Below are 16,388 nucleotides of genomic sequence, written 5' to 3'. Positions count from 1 at the left end.
AAGGACGGCCAAAGGTTGTGACTCCTCCCTGGACCAATCCACTGCCTCCCAGAACATGAAGATATTGTCCAGGATGCTGAGCTCCTGAACGAACCTGGTTTGAGTGTCGTGGATGATGTCAGTAAGATGGGGCCATAACCGCAAACTCAAGACCTTGGGGAGGATCTTGTATGCAGTATCAAGCAAAGTGATCGGTCTCCACTGCCGGATGTCTGACCTATCTCCCCCTTTTGGGATCAAACAAATCCACCCCTTGCTCAGGGACTGAGGAAAGGAGCCCCTGTCGAAGATCTCCTGGCAAGTTAGGCGGAAAGGGGTGGAAATGATCTTCCAGAAATTCCGGAAGAAGGCAGAGTCAAGCCATCCTCGCCAGGACACTTCTGGGTCGGGAGAGCCTTGAGGGCTTCCCAAATCTCCTCATCCGTGAAAGGCTCCTCCAGACTCTTGCACAAATCTTGTGAGACTACCGTCGGAATGTGGTCTCAAACTAACTCACGGGCCATAAGACAAGTTAGAGTCATCCTCTCCGTCTGAAAGAGCTGGCGGTAAAAACCTATAGTCAGGTCTAAAATCTTCTGCGGATCAGTGTGCCTGATGCCCTGTAGATCCCGTAGACGTTGCAATTGGCCACCATCTAAAAGAAATGTGTAATCTTCTGTGGAGAGGCTCTAGTCCACAAGAGACTAGGACCTGGTAATGACAGCCTGGTACACTTGTTGTTCTACCCAATGCACTCTCTCAAAGGGCTCCAAGCAGCCTCATCTAGCTGTAGATGTTGACCCGTCTAATGTATAAGAGAAGGGCACCTTTGTTGACCTCTCCGAGTGACCTACTATCACGTTACAAATGTAAGCATTGAGGTTATAATATAAAAACATCAATGCCTTTTTAAAAACCTTTGAAATGTAGAAAGCTACATCAAACCCAAACTTATATGTTATACAAAATGATGCCATCATTGTGTTTCTGATTTGGTATGTTGATATCATCATCACATGCAACGATGAGTCCTTTATTGAGGAGCTTATCATTGCCTTAAACAATCCTCATTGCTCCTCTGGATCACGCCTATCACCCACGAAGCCTAAGCCTTGCAAGGTGTCGTCTCTGACTGTTGCTAAATCTTTGCCATGACCTGTTGAATCTCCCCATCTTGCAAGAAGTCCTCTGGAATGCGGACCCCCTTCTGGGAAAGACCTCGGCGGGGCTGCTCTTTGGAGCCACTATTTGTGAGCTCGAGATGCAGATCCCTCTGCTCCGTCCTATTGCGGGGGACCACATCTCCGAGCCTCTCGTCGGGAGGAGGTGGTGTCGCCGTCTAATGTCCAATGCTGAGAACAGATGCTCCTGAATCAAAAGGAAGTCCACTGCTCGTCCTACCACTGCCCTCTGCAGCGATTGACTACGAGCATGGTCATGGAGCCCATGCACGTTTTAACTCACTATGGTGTTGAAGGATCAGGTACTGCGATTGACTACGAGCATGGTCATGGAGCCCGTGCACGTTTTAACTCACTATGGTTCAGCTCATGAGGACGGGGATGCAGAAAACAAGGCTCTCCTGTGAGTGGGTGCCTGTTCTAGAAAGATTGCCCTATGTGACTTTGTCGGGGGTTTGGAGGGCAAGTAGCTGTGTCTGTACTTTGACGTACTAGGGTGGACACCGGCTCAATGCCAATTTTTCGTGCCCACTTTATCATGAAGGAGACTTCCACCGCGAACAACTCGACACACTTCTGGAGTGGCTAGTAATATGCTTGATCAACCTTTGCCTCAAGCGGCAATCTGATAACTCCTACCGCCAAACCACACATCGGCTTCTCCCATGTGAAGCACAGCTGAGAATTCACCTCAGCACCATGGGCGTGCCAAAGGTCCAATCCTCGTGGCCCCATCCACTCATCCATCATGCGTGAAATCTGATCTCCTAGCATAGCATCAAACACCACTTGGGGACCACTTCTCCAACCCTGTGGAGGCGAACTAGAATCTCCAAATTGGGTGTGTCTGGGAGCCCACTACGCTGATCGAACCCCCTTTCCGGGGCTGCAAGATCACAAGCGTTACCTCCAGGGGTAGAGGGTAAGAGTTCGAAATCTCTAGATAATTCCAGGGTCCCAATCTTCAAAAGTCCAGTGGTAAGGGAGGCTGAAAATTGGGAGCTATTGATTGAGAGGACGAACCCCTTTCCTCTGGCTCCCCCCCGAATGGAGAGAGGGGACAAGATGTTGCGATGAGGAGCGGAAGGGGGCGTTGTCTTACCCTTGCCCGCCGGCAGGGGAGTCGAGGCAGGGGAGGGTGGGAAGGCTGAAGAACCTGCTAAGCAGGTGGAGGGGGGAGGAAGGTGGAGGGAGGGGGACGGAGGGTGAGGATGACCATAGCAGGAGGGGCGAGGGGGGGGGAGGGGGCGGGGGGAACCCATGAGGAAGGGAGGGAGTGGAGAGGGATCGCGGGGGGAGGGGGGCGAGAGGGAGTAGGGGCAACCATAGGTCCCCTTGCTGATCAGGATTGTCGGGGCTCTGAATCCGCTTCTCCTCAACTGCTGTCGGGCTAATGTCCGCAGCTTTTGCCATTGTAGCATCATGAGCTCTTGGGGTTGGCTGCTGATAATGCAGACGTTGGACCTCCATCTCGGGAGGATTACCTGGCTGAGCAATGGCCCGTGCTTCTGGGGATGGTGGGTCTTCACGTGTGGCCTCTTGCTGCTGCTCCTCCTCAAGTGCCTCTCAAAATCTACTCTCTCTTTGGGTCTAGCCCTCTACGTGCGGCACTTTCGAGCCAGTTTGCTTGGTTTCTTTTTCTTTTTAACCTGGGTCCAGTTCCCTTCTGAAGGGGTCACCGAGGAGGTCTGAGACTCCTGTTGCTCCTATCTAGGCGGGTGTTGGGCTCTCGCCCACTGACTCTGCCTGCTCTGTAGGGGTTGGGGGGGCAGCTTAGCCTTAGCCGCGGGGGCAATCTCTGGCTAGGTGACCCATCTGTATGCAACAAAGACACTGGCCTGGTAACCCAGAATCGCCACTCGTTGGCGAAGTGTACCTTCTTTAAGGGTCTCTAGGAGGATCAACTTCAGGAAGGACTGTGGGCTTTCAACCACTAGCCTAATCCTGGGGACCCTGTCATTTGCTACCACTGATGCGGCCGAATCTGGCAGAGACTCTTGTATGGTACCAAATGCTCGACTAATGGAGGGGAGGATGGCTCTATATTCCTTTGGGAGCCTCGGGAAGGAGAGTGTAACCGAAAAACGGGGAACATGGTGTGTCGTGTCCATGTCCTCCACTGTAAAGCCATGGTACCAAGGGAAGAGGTACACCAAATGCTGGCCAAGGAGGATGGGGCTTTGCTCCACAAGTGTCGAGGCAATATCGGGAGAGCTCAGCTGGATGAGGAAGACACCTCTTCCATAGATGGTGACCTCTTGAATGTGGTCACCCTCTAGTGCCAAGCTCGCCTGGATCCACTCTTGCATCTGTCTCCTTGTGGGTGTGAGGCCCACAATTTTGCCCACGATCACCTTGTCATGGAGGGACTGAATTGCTTGCTGTACTTGTTGCTTGTTGGTTGGGGAAAGGATCTTAACGGCTGTGGGATTCGAGGGTGCTACCATAGAGCCCCTCTGGCTAGTAGCACCAAGATTTTCTTTCTTCGAACAAGGACAAACACTCCCGTTGCAGGGAGGGAGAAGATAAAAGGGCGGGGTAAGGCGGAGAGATGTAAGAGGAGGAGGCGGAGAAGAGGTGAGGAGGGGAGTGGAAGAGGCAGGCTGAGGGAATGAGGAAGAAGGCGGGGAAGGAGGTTGGAAAGGGATGGCAGGGAAGAGGGGGCGAAGAGGTGGGGGGAAAGAGGTGGAGAAGGCGGGGAGGAGGAGGAAGGGAAGGCGAAGAGGAGGCTGGGGGGCAGCAGAAGGAGGAGCGGGGGGGGGGGGGGGCGACAGGAGGTGGAGGAGAAGATGGTTGGGGGAGGCCAAAGAAAAGGTGGGGGGGTGGGAAGAAATGGAGGGGGGGGGCAGAAGAGCAGGCAGAGGGGAGGAGACAGGAGGGGGAGGAGATGGCGGAAGAGTAGACGGATGGGAGGAGGCGGGAGGCGGGAGAGATGGCAAGAGGGAGGCCGAGGGGGGGCGGAAGAGATTGCGGGGGTGGGGGCGCAAGAGATGGCAGGGGGAAGGAGCTGATGGGGGGGAAGGTGGAGGAGAAGATGGTTGGGGGAGGCCAAAGAAAAGGTGGGGGGGTGGAAAGAAATGGAGGGGGGGGGCAGAAGAGCAGGCAGAGGGGAGGAGACAGGAGGGGGAGGAGATGGCGGAAGAGCAGACGGATGGGAGGAGGCGGGAGGCGGGAGAGATGGCAAGAGGGAGGCCGAGGGGGGGGCGGAAGAGATTGCGGGGGTGGGGGGCGCAAGAGATGGCAGGGGGAAGGAGCTGATGGGGGGGAAGGTGGAGGAGGCTGCGGGAGGGAAGAGATGGCGGGGTAGTGGGATCAGCCAGGGGCAGCGGGGGCCATCACGAAACTCTACAAAGCTGATTCAAGAAAAACAAGTCCACTAAATCTATTAAATGAACCAGGTCAATCCAAAAGATAAGAATTACCAACCACATGCTCCGATCATAGGAGTCGTCTCCAAAGGAGACATACCATGACCATCCCATGTCTCTGCAACCATGGTAAATGGCCGTAGTTCACATGGCCACTATGTTGCATGGCAAAATTCTGCATTTTTCATTTTTGTAGTCAATGTTGCCACACATGCGTTAGACATACTGCTGTCATGTTTGACTAGTTGATACAAATCCAGGCTCAAAGTGCCTGCAATGACTATCTGATAGTCCTTTTCTCTGTCCCTGGCAATGCACTTATCATCTTCAAGAATGCTCTTTTCCCAAAACAGGATACATAAATAACATTCTTCTTAATCCCTGGCACATACGTGACATCTCGAAGGCATACTTTAATGCCATCAGTTGATGATAACAAACTCCTTCCCCTCCCAACTCCTTTCACAAGAGATGAAGTTTATTGGCTCAAGACACTTTTTTTCCATAGAGGGTGCTCTTCCTTACCAGGCACAAAGAAACCAATGGGTTGATTTACAAAAACTTCTTCCTGCAAATCCTCATTTACGAAGGCTGTTTTTTGTGTTAAAAATTTCTTCACATAGAGTTGTGTCGAGTAAACTCTAGATTGAGGGAAGAAAAACTAGTAGAGGCTGAATTCCATTTGTCATGGGTTGGTAAACCTTGAGAAGACAAAACAGTGGGGATAACTGAGAGCTACTTAATAATAGCCTCTTGGTTTACCAAACCATGAGTTGGTAAATACATTTGCTTTGCATATCAATTGTGATGATAGTTGTCCATAAGATAAGATAGTGGTTAAAAATTTGATAGCTGTCCATAACATAAAGATGCATTTGCTGGCCTGATCATCCAATTTTATCTCAACTCTTTTGACGCATGAGCGTAACGTATGCATCCAAAAGCACTGAGATGCAACGCACTAGGCTTCTTGGCTGACCAAGCTTGTTGGGGTATCATGTTCCTCACTGCTGTAGTGAGACATCTGTTGATACCATGGGCAGTTGTAGACATCGCCTCAAGCCAAAGCACATTTGGCACACCCATTTGTTTCAGAATACACCTAGCTGCCTGCCTGTTCTTCCTTTTTGCAACTCCATTCTGTGTGGACTATAGGAAGTCATGATTTGTTGTTTGATGCCATTCTTGTTGCAAAACATGCTGAATTGTGTGTATAGTGTGTGTCTATATCCTCCCCCTCTATCACTCCTCAAAATTCTGATTTTTTCCCCTGTTTCTCTTTCAACCATGACCTTCAACTCTTTAAAATTTGCAAAGTCTTGTGATTTCTTGCTTCAAAACACACCCAAAGTTTCCGATAACAGTCATCAATGAAAGTTAGGATATATCGCTTGGCACCAAATGAAGCCGTGTTCTTAGGCCCAACAACAATTGAGTCCGCAAGCTCAAGTGCATCTTTAGCTCTCTTCTTGTCATATTTACACAGCTTGCACATAGTAATTTTTTCTTGCTGTAATTTTGGTCTACATCAATTGGTAAGCTCCTACTGCATTGACTTCTTTTATTTCCAGCGAAATCGTCCTTTCTTTAGTTTCTTTGAATTGTGGAAAGGCCCCGTGTTGCCTTGGAAGGCATCGTGCTGCCTTTTGGGAGTCTTTTTGCAGCAGGTGCACCCTGTGATAGCCACACGTTTGCAGTGAAAGAGCTTTTGAATGTGCAGTAATTTGCCTTTGGATTTGGGAGATTGCACTCCTCTCATTTGCATTGTTAGTTGGTGCCTTTGCCTTGCATTTTTGCACTATGGTTGGCAATAAGGATGACTTGTTTGGGATGCTTGGGTCTGAGGACAAACTTGATGGCACAAATTACCCCATGTGGGCTTATAGGATGGGGCATGTCTTGGTTGCAAGAATCTTTGGAATATTGTTGCAGATACTAGTCTGTGTTTGAAGTGGAAAAAGCGAAAACTGTCATTTCTGTCCATATAGTGATTTTGATACCTTTGAGCTTGTTTTGAAGTGTTTTTTGTTGTCAAATCATAGGAGGAGTTAGTTGGGGTGATTGCTAAGGTGTGTGTGGTGTCAAATCTCATGGAAAACACTAAAAAAAGGAGTTTGAATCAGATTTGGTTGAAATGTGAGGGAGTTCTCAGACACCCCCTTGGAAAATCTCCCATTTGTCACCAGGCCTCTTGCTTCTAGTACATCAGGTACTACCTCGGGCTCATCTGGTGATGCTACTTCTGGTGCAGCTGCCTCTTCCACTACAGGTACTTTGCCTCCTACTCAGGAGCAGATTCAGTGGGATGGACGTAATGCCAAAGCACATGTCTTGATTGCTCTCTCAGTAAAAAGGTTATTATCCCTCATATCCGTTCATGCAAGAGAGCTAAACAAGCATGGGATCAGCTTGCCTCCTTATATCAGGTGCGGAATGAGGCTAGACTAGCCTATTCCACAGGCAGTTGAAGGATTTAAAGCTTGAAGAGGGTGGTAACATGGATGCCTATCTTACCGGTGTTAAGGATTTGGAAGAGGAGTTGGCAAATATTGATGAGATAGTCCCAGATTCTCAGCTTGTATCCATGACACTTGATGGATTGCCTGATTTGTACCAGGGCTTTGCTACTACTTTGCTGTTGGGTGCCATGGGCAATGCAAATCACGACTCTTTTGACCAGCTGGCTGCCCTTTTATTACAGGAGGAAGAAAGCCGTGTGAATAGAAATGCTTCTATGGCTAGTGATCAAGCCTTTGCCACACATCATAAAAACAAGGGCAAAGGGAAAGTTTCAGCTAATAAGCCCCCTCATACACATGCTGGTCATTCCTTTGATGCATCTACTTTTGGAGAGAAGAAAAAGAAAAAGAGATGTAACTATTGCAAGACTAGGCATGACATCACTGAATGCAAAAAGAGAATTGCATTTGAAAAGGAGTCAAGTCTTGCAGTTTCTGTTACGTGCAAGTGGTCTTCCTTCAAAATGCTTGCCAAGGGCTGGAAACACAATTTCAGGTTGCGTGTAGCCACCTTAGATTCTACGCCAATGAAATGCAGCTGCTTGCTGGTTTTCTTGTGTTTGCAATCTCTCTTTGGTTGTGCCTGAGGCTCATAGGCATGTGCGCATGACATGTGACTGCTTCGGGAGGGTTGGCTTTGATACCATGGAGAGAGGGGAGAGCACACGGTTGAAAAGAAAAGCTGAAATGAATCGCACACACTTCCAAATACAAAGAAATTTAGGGTTTTGTAAGAAACCCTAAAAGTTATTTGAGAATTAATCCTAGCTTGACACATGGCATGCCACATGTTGGGTCCTAAAATGTTTATTGACCTATAAGCTAGAGGACCCTAGATACATCAACTTAAGTGATGCGATGCCAGATTTTAAACTAGATGCCTTGACCTAGAGCTATGGGACCTTGATTAGCCGTATTTACAAAAGTAACCTATTGTTGACAATCAAATACAACAAAAATGATTAATACCAACGAGGGCATTTTACTCCTGTGTAGACTTGGAACCTTGTATTATCTTCTTATTGCAGTTACTATCGTTTGAACCTTTTTCCCTTGTCACCAGTTGTTGGATGAGCTTGGTGATTTCTCCTTTCCCATCAATCTGTGGAACAGTGCAAAAGCATGCTCTTGATTGAGTATGTGTGTGCGCGTGTGTTATATGTATGCATGTATTTATATAAATAAATAAATACGCAAATATGTATGTATTCATGTATATATGTTTGAAGAGCCGAAAGTTTTCCATTGTGACTCTCTCCATGAGTGTTCTTGTGACTCTTCCCATGAGTGTTTTGTGACAATTGCAATGTGGCTGCTGTTATTTTTTTGACGGCATCACCATATCTTCAAAAACTGACAGAGTATTTTGTATTTGTGAATGTCTAACTCTTTTTACATTAGTTTTTGATCTCAAGCTTCCTTAGAATTAATTGCATCTTGCAGATCAGAGTTATATTTTCTTGCTGGCAAGTTGCACCACCTTTGTTTTATTGTTTTGATTATCCCTATGATATCCCCAGTCTTGTTATCTCAAGATTGCTTGGAAATCATTGCATCTTTTAGACCATATTGCCTCCCATATTTCATATTTAGAACATATTCCACGCAGCATGGTTTGTGTCATTTAGCTTTGCATGCCTCCCTGATAAAGGCACCTGGCTGCTGCTTGCCATTTTACTTCAAGAAACTTGAAGGGAGATCAGGATGCAGATATTTAAGGCCTAGTGGATATTGCCTTCACGATAGCTTCAGATAGACTTTCAAGTTGAGTTTCATTATTCCTGAAAGTTAAAAAAATCTAAGGTTTTGGCAGGAAGCAAATTTCCAACTTCTAGACTGCGTCAATTAGGTACTAAATATTGCAAGTATATTCTTTGCCTCAACTCACAGTTTCTTGGGGAATAGGTATGTACCATTAGAGGAATATCTAGCCTCTGAGAAGGAATTTGAGGGCCAGGTCGTACTGCTTTATGTTATACTTTGAGATTGTACCTGAATTTAGAATGCCTCTCCGAGGGTATAAGCCATCTTTCCTGTATCCCTTTCTAGAAACACTAAGGAGAGCACTGTTTGTATGACAAAGGCATTCTCTGCATGGAACAAGAGATAGGAGGGGTATGGATTTACTGTCTACAAGGTCCATTGCTTGTCTGCTTTTAGTTGGTGAAACAGCTTTCACCAGATAACATTATTGGGACTGCAAAGATGGAGTGATCTCTTTTACAATAAGGGGTGGCTTCTTAAAAAAAACAAAGCGTGTGAGTAGCTTTTGATGATTGAAGGAAGCATAGATGAGAGTGGCCTTGACATGTTTTATTTTGTTCAAAAATTATCGAGAAGATTTCTTTAAACATATTTTTTGGACACAATAGAAGACATAATTTTACAGATTTCTTTTGAGATTTCTGAATTGGATTCTGGTTGTTTGCAATAGTCTGAGAAAATTGGACAGGCTGTAACATATGAAGTTTAGCTATAACCCTCTTCTATCGTCGGGTGTCATGAAAGACCTCTTCTATCGTCAAGTGTCATGAAAGAGTAATATCTGAGTTATAAAATGATATCATGGTCTCTGATTGCTAGCTGATTTGATTGGCGATCAGCTTGGTTGCGGACTCAAGGTTGTCAGAAGAAGAGCAGTCTTCCTTTGAGGGTAAAAATATCAATTCAATGCCAACCAGTGTGGCATCTTCTACAACTCCAACACATGCGGCATCAGGTACAAGCACGATTGACTCAGCAGCTGCGACACTGTCTACGGCTGGACACACGTTGGAAGGATCTGAAGCAGAAATTGTGTTGCTCCCCTTGCGCCTTGCTTTGGAATCAAAGCAGCCCAAACTTGTGGAGTCTGCTCTTGACTGTTTACATGTAAGCAGATGGTGTACTCTTATTTGGTGGCTTGTCACAGACTTTGGCTGGTGGTATGGAGAGGGGTCTCATTTATTGTAAAAGTAAAACAAGCCTGCATGTTATGATTGTATACGATGGTAACTGTGCATGATATGTGGTTTATTTTGATGCAGAAAATAATTTCCTATGAACATTTGGAGGGGGATGCAGGATTGGAAGGTGGTACAAATAGTACCATGGTCACTGAGATATTCAGCATGGCTTGTGCTGCTGCTGACAATGCCCCAGATAGGTACATCACCTTGCTTAGGACTTCCATTGGCTGTTTCTTGTTCGTCTAAACTTGATACTTGGATTTTGTTGCAAGCTGAATTTAACTAATGAATGTTATGTGGTCCGTAATTGATGCAGCACTATCTTACAGGTGCTAAAGGTTCTCCTGATGGCAGTTGCTTCAACTAAATTCCGAGGTCATTTATTTGCTCTGGAAATATTGTTTGTCAAAAAGTTTAAGAGATATACATGAATATGCTTTCTAATGATCCATTCTTTGAACCCTTATTGCTCAAAAAATTGAATCCTTTTGGTGGCAATTGCTTCAACTAGATTCAAAGGTCAAATTCGTTTGCTCTGCAAATAGTTTCTGTCAGAAAGTTAAAGAGATATACGTGTGTGTGTGTGTGTGTGCGTGTGCGCGCGTATAATGCCAGAGCAGCCGAAACTCTCTCTTGGCCATAGCCCAGCTCCTAGAACCATGTGATGAGACGTGCTCGTGGTTCTTTTCTTTTCTCGAATGACATAAGGCTCCTTTACATAGGGATACACCTACCTAGTACAACTAGATACAGCTTAATGTAATTGGCACTGCCTCGTTTATACGTCATGACTTTCAAAATGGTTTGTTTGATGCTATCTTTGACATAACTTGACATCTAATTAATATAGGATTATTTAGAAGAAACACTCTCAATACGTGTTGGTAACCAGATATCTACACTCCAGGGGAACTGTCATACTATGATGATTGGGGCATAGTCCAAATAGCTTGGGAGATTTCTCGTAGCATTTTAGAGATGGAATGATCTATGCATTTTTTTTAAAACAGCTATGAAACATTGTGGCATAATTCTGGGACCTTCATGGAGCATTACATATATGGACCAGGAATATACTGAATAGAATGTTCCATAATATAGAAGACGGAAGGATGGAGGTTCAAGTTTTATTAATGAAAAAAGATCCATTTTGAAAGAATTTGGCATAGCCATTTGATGTGAGGACCAAGATCAACAACTTCACCTTTGAAACAGTTCCAGAGTAGCACGGTCACTCCATCGCATTCAAAAGATGCAAGCTGATCCCAACACAGACCAGGTATTCACTATACAACAAGGATCTTCTCCTAGCCAATCATATGCCCTTAAGACATGGAAGCATTTTCTCTTTAGATAGGAATTCATACTCGGGACCGATTGAGTGTTGCGATGGCGTCACACGATGCCTGTAACCTACAGGTCCGATCAACAAATCGGGCAGAGCCAAACATTCTAGATATTCATTAGCATGATTAAGTATGTGCGCGGAACACAAATGTTGTGGCCGATACCCTTACCAACAAAGAAATAGTATCCTCCATTTTCATAATAAAGGAGACCACGCTCCTGGACATGACGAACTAGAACCACAATGCTCCAAAGTTTCAAATTCTTCTGCATGGCCTTTACCAAGCAACTTCCTATGTTTTTCTACATTATACCAGAGCCAAAGGTTGTCACCCCGAGAGACCCTTGCTTCTAATACAAAGCCTTGAAGATCGAAGACCCATAACCTTCTCCAAACAGAAGGTACAATCCTTGCCGAAGAGAAAGGAGCCCCACTCATTCCAAATTTTGGTGAGGTCTAGGAAGCATAACGGAACCTACTAATCTACATGGAAAGTGAAGGTTCGAGTCATATTCTGGCCATAGAAATCTGGAAGGTGGGGAAAGGCACAGAGCCAAACCCTATCAATGTGTTAGACGCCATGAGGAAGATTTCGATTCGAGCAGATCCATATAGTTTGAACGAGTGGATTCTGAAGAATACCGGCACATGAAGCATGGAAGATCATACAAGATCTTTATGAAAGTAAAAATACTAGGAGAATAGATGCTCCACAATAATAGTGAGCCCATGACTTCCTTGTAAAAATGAATTTTCTCATGGATCAACTTGGATAGCCATTGGTTGACCATGCGCACCTGGTCAATAAGCTTCCAAAGAGCTATCAAGGGTTGGTAATCACTGTCAGAGCTGGAGAACGGACAAGGCCAATCAAGTTCAAGGAACAAGGCCCGCTGTTGCTTCAGGAATAAGCCATGATGAACCTGTGCGATGGAAAGGATGATGAAGATGAAAATGCCCTCACGGCCAAACAAATCTATGGCAAATGGAAGCTAGAGAAAAAAGAAGAATGCCAAGAATGACGACGAGAAACTGGTAATGAGCCATATCAACAAAAAACTTTGTGGGCTATGCTATCATAAAAGTCCAGGCAGGACTAAGAACCCGTAGTATAGAAGAGTTGTTCTTCTTTCAGGCCAACAGGTGCTATTGGGGGGAAAATAAAACTAACTCAACGTAGGGCTCGGAGTCCATAATCATGCATGAAGTTTCTTGTATGAGCACGTGGATGCTATTTGCCAGAGCTTCGTGTATGCCTTGCAGACAACCAGTATTCTAGAGTATATGTGTCATCGTGCTCAAGTGAGCACTCAATGCTTGGCTTTTGTAAATCCGAGCTAGGTCTCTCGTTAAGGAGGATCATGTGTTGAACGTTCGATGTCGTCAGTCGTTTAGAGTAGTGGCAGCCAGCCCGATTGACATGGAGAGTAAGGGTACTGAAGCATTCACCATTCACCGGGGCTTCCTTGTGCTACTTTTTGCACTCCGCCCATGTTTGAATGATGGGCTAGGTCCTTCGTTGTGAAGGCCTCCCGTGTTTTTTGAGCAACCAGCTTCCATGCAACGGTAAGAGGAGGGTCCCACAATGCTAAGGCCAAACAAGGGGCTGTGGTAACTGCTTCCTTCTCTAAGTTAAAGACTTTGATAGCTTCTAGAGTGAAGCCGATGGCCTTTGCTTGTTGGACCTTACTCTTTGTAAAAGATTTTTCATGGGTATTGCAGATCCTTGCAGTGCTTGTTGTATGCCTAACATATTCCATAACATGTAGACCTCTCGTGCATTCGTGGCCACCTCTTAGTTCATGATGTCTTTGACCTTTGCAAGGTCCAAGGGAACACTGGTGGAGTTGATGATGTAGCCCAAGTAATATACCTACTCCAAAAAGAAGCTACTGTTCTTAGGATTGGTGTACTGTTGGTTGATGATGTAGCCCAAAAAATTGCTCTTCTTAGTGTTGATGTACAATTGATTGATGTTGGACATGTTTCTTATGTTGTGTGAGGAACCTTTAGAAAAGATCAATATGTGATTAAAAAATAGAAATAATGATAATGGAAAGTTCTTACTGATATCTGTTAAAAATGAGGAGAGGGTGAGAGACAAGATCTGAGGCACGAACTGATGTTGATAGATTGTGTTATCACAGCAAGTACATAGCCTCTTTTATAGGCTGGGCAAGCCTTATCTTCCCACACTGACACCTCATAGATGAGGTCACACACAAGAGAATCTAGATCCTATAATCTAGGGGAGGAATCACACCTACCACATGAGGTGGCACAAGTTGCCTCAAGACTCTTCACACTCACACAACTGTAGGACACTCCTAGGACTCTAGGACCACACACAGTAGGACTCCGATTCCAACCAACCCCCCTTCGGAGCTAGGGTGAGAAACTATGACATCATCCAGACTGTGCATCCTAGGCAATCTCAGAGGCTAACAGCTGAGCATAATTCAGAGGTTGAACCAAGCACTCTCATGGCTTAGGTGTCAACGTGATCAGAGACTCAAATCTGAGCATGGATGCATGACCAACTCATAGGTCTAGGGAGTACACCAACATCCTGGAACTCGGCCAGGCCTGATAAAGGAAAGACATAACAACCCCCCTGTCTCCTAACTGGGTACATGGAAATAAGTGGAGCCTTTTATAGGACAAGGCACACAAAATGACAAATTATTACATCATTTTAGGGGGACTACCCAAGGCAGAGTACCTAACACACATGACTCTAGAAAGCCCACTCTTCATCTATCACCTCATGGAGGGATAGACCAGAAACAGCAGTAGTGCAGGCTTGTTCCTCAGGTCCAGAAGGTGTAGCTTCATCGTCTTCGTCCTCGCTCTGCTCCGCAACTAGATTGGCATGTTCTTTGGCTTGTACCTTTGCCATCTTCTTGAAGCAACGATCCTCTGGATGGCCAAGCTTCTGACAATAATTACATTTAAGAGGTTTTCCTTTCTTCTTGGGCTTATTCTTGAGAAAGAATGCTTTGCCAGATTCAAAGGAAGATTCTGCTTTCTCTGTAAGCCTACGGTCCTCATCAATGAGATGAGCTACCATATCCTTAAAGCTCATATTGCGGCTGACTCTTAGGACAGCAAGGATCTCATTGTACTTGGAAATGTCTTCAATACTTGAGAGAAGTACAGCAACTTGATCATCATCTTCAACAATGGCTCGCATGGCAGATAATTGTCGGGAATTGACCCAAGATTGCTCAAGTGTTCATTGAGGGTTTCAGTTTCCTTCATCTTGAGCTTGAAGAGTTTTTGTTTGAGAAATACTTTGGAATTATTGATCTTATTTCCAAACAAATTCTCTAATTTTTCCCAAACGTCATTTGTAGTCTTATCAAAATCCACATGGTGGATAAGGTTGTCAGCTAAAGCTAGGCCAATGATAGCCATTGCTTTATCATTTTGGTTCTCCCACCAACTGATTCTAGCATCATCACTTTGGGGTTTTGGCTCCTTGCCATTGGTGATATTCCATATGCCTTCTCGCATAAGAAGAAGCCTGAGTTTTGTCTGCCAAGTTGGGAAATTTCTCCCTGAGAATTTCTCGATGAACGAGGAGTTTTTTATGCTATCCATTGGTGGGAAGGTCTTAGCTGTTATTACAGCCAGTGTCTAAATCCCTTACAATGTTTACTCAAATTTTGCAAAAAAAGGCCCAAATTTTACATGGTAGAAGCTTTACTTATGCCAAAGGAAGACACAGGACATAAAAGCCCTAAATTTTTGGGTTAGGGTTGCTGCAAAATTAGGGTTTGCAGAAAATTGGGGCTTTTCAAAATTTCCTAGAGCATAGTGTTCTAGCAATACTAGGGAAGCTTCAGACCATAAAAGCCCCAACAAATTCACCCAAATTGAGGCAAAATTCTTGAAAAGCGCAATTTAGGATTTTGGGCTCAGAAATGGGCTGGAACAAGCCGCTCTTCAGGTCGTCATAGAGCAGAAGTGCTAGGCTTCAAGGTCGGTCTGAATCCCTTCCAAATGTGGCGGCGATTTTGCAGCTGATGACAGCTTGAACAGTAAGAAAAACGAGCTGGAATCAGTTCGTTTTTGTTCCCTGAAGCACCCTCCTCCAAAATAGGGTCGATTAATCAGCAAAAACGGGCAGCTTCATATGGTGACAGTAGCAGCAAAAATCACCATTTGGAGGCCAAAAACGTGCTGGAATTCTTCCACGATGGTGGCTCATTTCAGACGCAGGTTGTCGGGGCAGAATACTGCTGCTGGAGATTGCACAGATCAGGGGCGGAAGGAGGAGAGCAGAACTGAAGCGGCCATCTGACAGCAACGTGGAGATGACGGAAGAGTGGCCCAGCGGAGGAGAGAGGTAGCGGGTAGAGGAGTTAGCAGGAAAGAGGTAGCATCAGCGTGGGTAGGATTACGAGGGATGCGTGAGCAGATTGCGAGGGAGGCGTGAGCAGACTGCGAGGGAGGATGGGCAGAATGGCGGGCAGAACTGGAACGGCCTGCTGGTCAGCAACGTAGACATGGCGACGTGCGGTAATGTTATCGCAGAGACAGGGCAGGAAAATCGTGCGTGATGAGGCAAGGCTCAGTCAGGGAAGACCTGCTCTGATACCAATGGGGAGAGGGTGAGAGACAAGATCTGAGGCACGAACTGATGTTGATAGATTGTGTTATCACAGCAAGTACATAGCCTCTTTTATAGGCTGGGCAAGCCTCATCTTCCCACACTGACACCTCATAGATGAGGTCACACACGAGAATCTAGATCCTATAATCTAGGGGAGGAATCACACCTACCACATGAGGGGGCACAAGTTGCCTCAAGACTCTTCACACTCACACAACTGTAGGACACTCCTAGGACTCTAGAACCACACACACTAGGACTCCGATTCCAACAATATCAGCACATGTCTGAACGATATTGGAAGAGAACTTTGAAGTTGGAATTATCTCCACTCTTCAAGGGTGAGAGAGGGAATTTGATTGTTCACTTCTCTCATCAAGATCAAAGAAATGACTCGGCAGTTGCTAGTTATCATTAAGAGAATCCG

At 45.6% G+C, this 16,388-nt stretch overlaps 1 protein-coding gene across 1 annotated transcript in view; it reads left to right on the top strand.

The window, feature by feature from the left end:
* Positions 1–16,388, top strand: part of ATMIN7 (HOPM interactor 7) — a 134,339-nt gene that overhangs the window by 29,522 nt on the left and 88,429 nt on the right. The window contains exons 3-5 of the mRNA XM_087380309.1: positions 9,651–9,918; positions 10,074–10,192; positions 10,312–10,370. Coding sequence (XP_087236435.1) covers positions 9,651–9,918; positions 10,074–10,192; positions 10,312–10,370 — 446 coding nt within the window. The remainder of the gene's footprint in view (positions 1–9,650; positions 9,919–10,073; positions 10,193–10,311; positions 10,371–16,388) is intronic.

The sequence above is a fragment of the Dipteris shenzhenensis genome, chromosome 10, assembly GCF_047967505.1.
Source record: "Dipteris shenzhenensis isolate YYH24624 ecotype China chromosome 10, Dip_SZ_1.0, whole genome shotgun sequence".
Taxonomy (NCBI): Eukaryota; Viridiplantae; Streptophyta; class Polypodiopsida; order Gleicheniales; family Dipteridaceae; genus Dipteris; species Dipteris shenzhenensis.
The sequence above is the reverse complement of the archived record's forward strand: the minus strand, read 5'-3'. Positions and strand labels throughout refer to the sequence as shown.